General features: G+C 40.9%; 1 protein-coding gene across 1 annotated transcript; it reads left to right on the top strand.

The window, feature by feature from the left end:
- Window positions 1-1,763: 1,763 nt before the first annotated feature.
- Window positions 1,764-2,702, top strand: LOC101122462 (olfactory receptor 51I2). Its single transcript, XM_027979025.1, has one exon. It carries the CDS (start codon window positions 1,764-1,766, stop codon window positions 2,700-2,702), a length of 939 nt encoding a protein of 312 aa, XP_027834826.1.
- Window positions 2,703-3,396: the final 694 nt, after the last annotated feature.

Here is a 3,396-nt window from a genome sequence, read left to right as displayed (position 1 = left end):
AGAACTAAGCATTGTCAATAAATTCAACAGGATAAGAAAACAGTTATTTTCTGATTATACCTTATTTGTTGGGCTAAATCAATATATTATGTAATTCTGGGATTTCTTTAAAGATAATGAGCTCCTGTCTTACATGCCTGCCTGGCCTTCACCAAGCAGTGTCTTGCGCTGGGGAGATAACTGGTGTGGCAGATTGCAGAGTTCTTTTTCAGCTAAAAGTGCTTATTGTCAGTAGTCATGAAAGTCCTCAAGAGAATAAAATCTTCCTAACAAGTTTTCAGGCACAAAGTCAGCACCACTGCCCTCCTCCTGGGGCTTAGAGTGAGATATAAAACAGGCAGGCATGAATGCACTTGAGCAGAGAGAGAAGAATGTGTTGTTCCATGGATGTCTCCCGTCATTCTGTTCTCTGGTGAGTTCTGAAACCCAGTAGGGGTGAACTAGCTGACTGTCCTGAAAGGGTTTAACCCTGCCCCAAGAAGGGGTTACATTGGGAAAAGGGTAGGATGAAGAAGAGAGAGACACTGCGTGGAGGCAGTATCTTAGCTGAGTGAACAGAATAAGTGGGACTGTCCTTTGCCTTGGGGTTCTAATCCTGAAATAGCTACTGCTTATGTAATTCGGAGTGATTCGCCGTACTTCTCTAGATTGTCACTCTCCAGAGTCAGATTCCTTGAGATCAATGTTTCTATGATTCACTAACATTGCTGCAAGTTGAGGAAGTAAAGCAGGACTTGGGCGCAAGAAAGGTTCAGAAAAATAGGAGCGAAGTGATCATTGCTAATTCCATGGCTCAGACTAACAGCTGAGCCAGCACACATGATCTAACTTTGTTCTCATTTTATTAATTCTGAGAAAAAGATATATAAAAGTTCTCAGGGTAAATAAAAAAGTATATAAAAGTCCCCCAGAGAAAAAGAAATCAGTTAGTCATAAGCTGTAGCCATAAATGGATGAGCATATCTAAACATGGATGACTATGACATAGATTTAAAACCATGGTCCTTACATCAGCTATATTTCAATTAAAAAATAAAGAAAAAAACTATGGTCTTTAGACAACCTGAATGTTAGTATACCTATACCAGATTTAGAGGAGAATTCATAAATTTTCCCCAGACAGGAACAACTTCACACCTTTGCACAAATAAAAGGTTTCTTTGTTGCTTTTTTGCAGCAACTCTGCTAGTAAAAAGCTGATATCCACTGGCAGTTAACTTCATCGAAGTCTCACTGGCCCTTCTCCTCCCTAACCAAACATATATCATAATTCAGACTAGCTCTGGGGTACGCTATCATTAATTAGTGACACGTCTGAATCAAACAACACTGTGAAGGAAAAATTTAAATACTTGTATAATTACTGATGAGTCATACTCCCAATGTCCTTTGTAATAGTTCTCTATGAAGTTTAATTAACCTATTCCCATTCAAAGATGTGATTAAAATTGTAGATACCATAGGGTGAACATTTTCTTTGTAACTAACTGACACATCTAAGCATTTGTCAATATTGTCCTTCTTTCATAAAACAGAGGGATATGTAGCCCAGCCTATGACTTGATGATCATAAAGTATGCAGAAAAGAAGTTTGCCTGTATTTTCTCAAAACAAGTGATTTCATGAATGCATCAGTTTAAACTGTGTAGACACCATCTGCTCTGTCTTTTACTCCCTGGTTCCTTCCCTTCCAGTAAGTGCACCTCCAGAAATCACTAAATCAGAAGGTCTAACCCTGAAAAGCTCTCTGGTTTCCTCCTGCCATGGGGTTGTTCAATATCACTCACCCTGCCTTTTTCCTTCTGACTGGTATCCCTGGCCTGGAGAGCTCTCAGTTCTGGCTAGCAGGACCCCTCTGTGTGATGTATGCTGTGGCTCTCGGGGGCAACACAGTGATCCTGCAGGCTGTGAGAGCGGAGCCCAGCCTGCATCAGCCCATGTGCTACTTCCTGTCCATGCTGTCTTTCAGCGACGTGGCCATGTCCATGGCCACACTGCCTACTGTTCTCAGAACCTTCTGCCTCAATGCCCGCACCATTGATTTTGATGCCTGCCTAATCCAGATGTTCCTCATCCATTCCTTCTCCATGATGGAGTCAGGCATTCTGCTGGCCATGAGCTTTGACCGCTATGTGGCCATTTGTGATCCCTTGCGCTATGCCACTGTGCTCACTAACGAAGTCATCGCTGGAATGGGTTTAGCAGTGGCTTCTCGGAGCTTCATCACCCTGTTTCCTCTTCCCTTCCTCATCCAGAGGCTGCCTATCTGCAGATCCAATGTCCTTTCCCACTCCTACTGCCTTCACCCAGACATGATGAAGCTGGCCTGTGCTGACATCACAATCAATATCGTCTATGGACTCTTTGTTCTTATATCGACGTTTGGCATGGACTTGTTATTTATCTTCCTCTCCTATGTGCTCATTCTGCACTCAGTCATGGCCATTGCCTCCCGTGAGGAACGCCTCAAAGCTCTCAACACATGTGTGTCACATATCTTGGCTGTACTAGCATTTTATGTACCAATGATTGGGGTCTCCATGGTACACCGCTTTGGGAAAAATGTCCCACGCTACATACATGTCCTTTTGTCCAACATCTACCTCTTCGTGCCTCCTGTGCTCAACCCTCTCATTTATAGCGCCAAGACAAAGGAGATCCGCCGAGCCATTGTTCACATGTTCCACCACATCAAAATGTGACTTCCACGTTTGGCTTTAAAATATAATGATCGCTGTAGTCCTAGACTATCATCCACAGTGTCGTTATTATCGTCATTGTTGATGTTGTTATCCTAGATATCATAATTATCATTACAAAGGTAGATATACTGGGGGGTTTTAGGGGGAGTAAAAGATCAGAAAGGAGATTCAAAACTTATAGGACAGAACAAATGTGCAACAACACATCTAACAAAAATCAATTTCATTCATAGAAAGATAACTATGAGAGTCAATTGAGTGATTAGACAAAACTTTTCAGAGGAAGATTAAGCTAGGAATCATTTTCCATAATAATAAATATTACTAATATAATAATAATTGTAGTATCTGTTTCCTAAAAGTGCCAGATTCAGTTCTAAATTATTTTTGCATTAATTCATTTAATCTTTCTAACAATCTTATGAAGTATAGAGAATGGAATAAACTGTTCAAAGTAACTCACATAATGATCCAAGTGAGATTCAATACTAGCCTGTCTCCAGTGTTTGTACCCAACTACTGCAAATACTGCCTCTCTAACTGACATCACTATTAACATTACAACTTCTTGAGGTACGCCAGACTGGGAAAGATAAATATCATATGACATTGCTTAAATGTGGACTCTAGAAAAAGATTTGCTGTTCATTGTTCAGTTACTAAGTCATGTCCTGCTTTTCGTAACCCCAAGGCC

This window comes from Ovis aries, chromosome 15 (genome assembly GCF_016772045.2).
Source record: "Ovis aries strain OAR_USU_Benz2616 breed Rambouillet chromosome 15, ARS-UI_Ramb_v3.0, whole genome shotgun sequence".
Taxonomy (NCBI): Eukaryota; Metazoa; Chordata; class Mammalia; order Artiodactyla; family Bovidae; genus Ovis; species Ovis aries.
The sequence above is the reverse complement of the archived record's forward strand: the minus strand, read 5'-3'. Positions and strand labels throughout refer to the sequence as shown.

What these genes read in the sequence shown, in the direction of transcription:
- LOC101122462 (XM_027979025.1), top strand. Translation starts at nt 1,764, where the DNA reads ATGGGGTTGTTCAATATCACTCACCCTGCCTTTTTCCTTCTGACTGGT.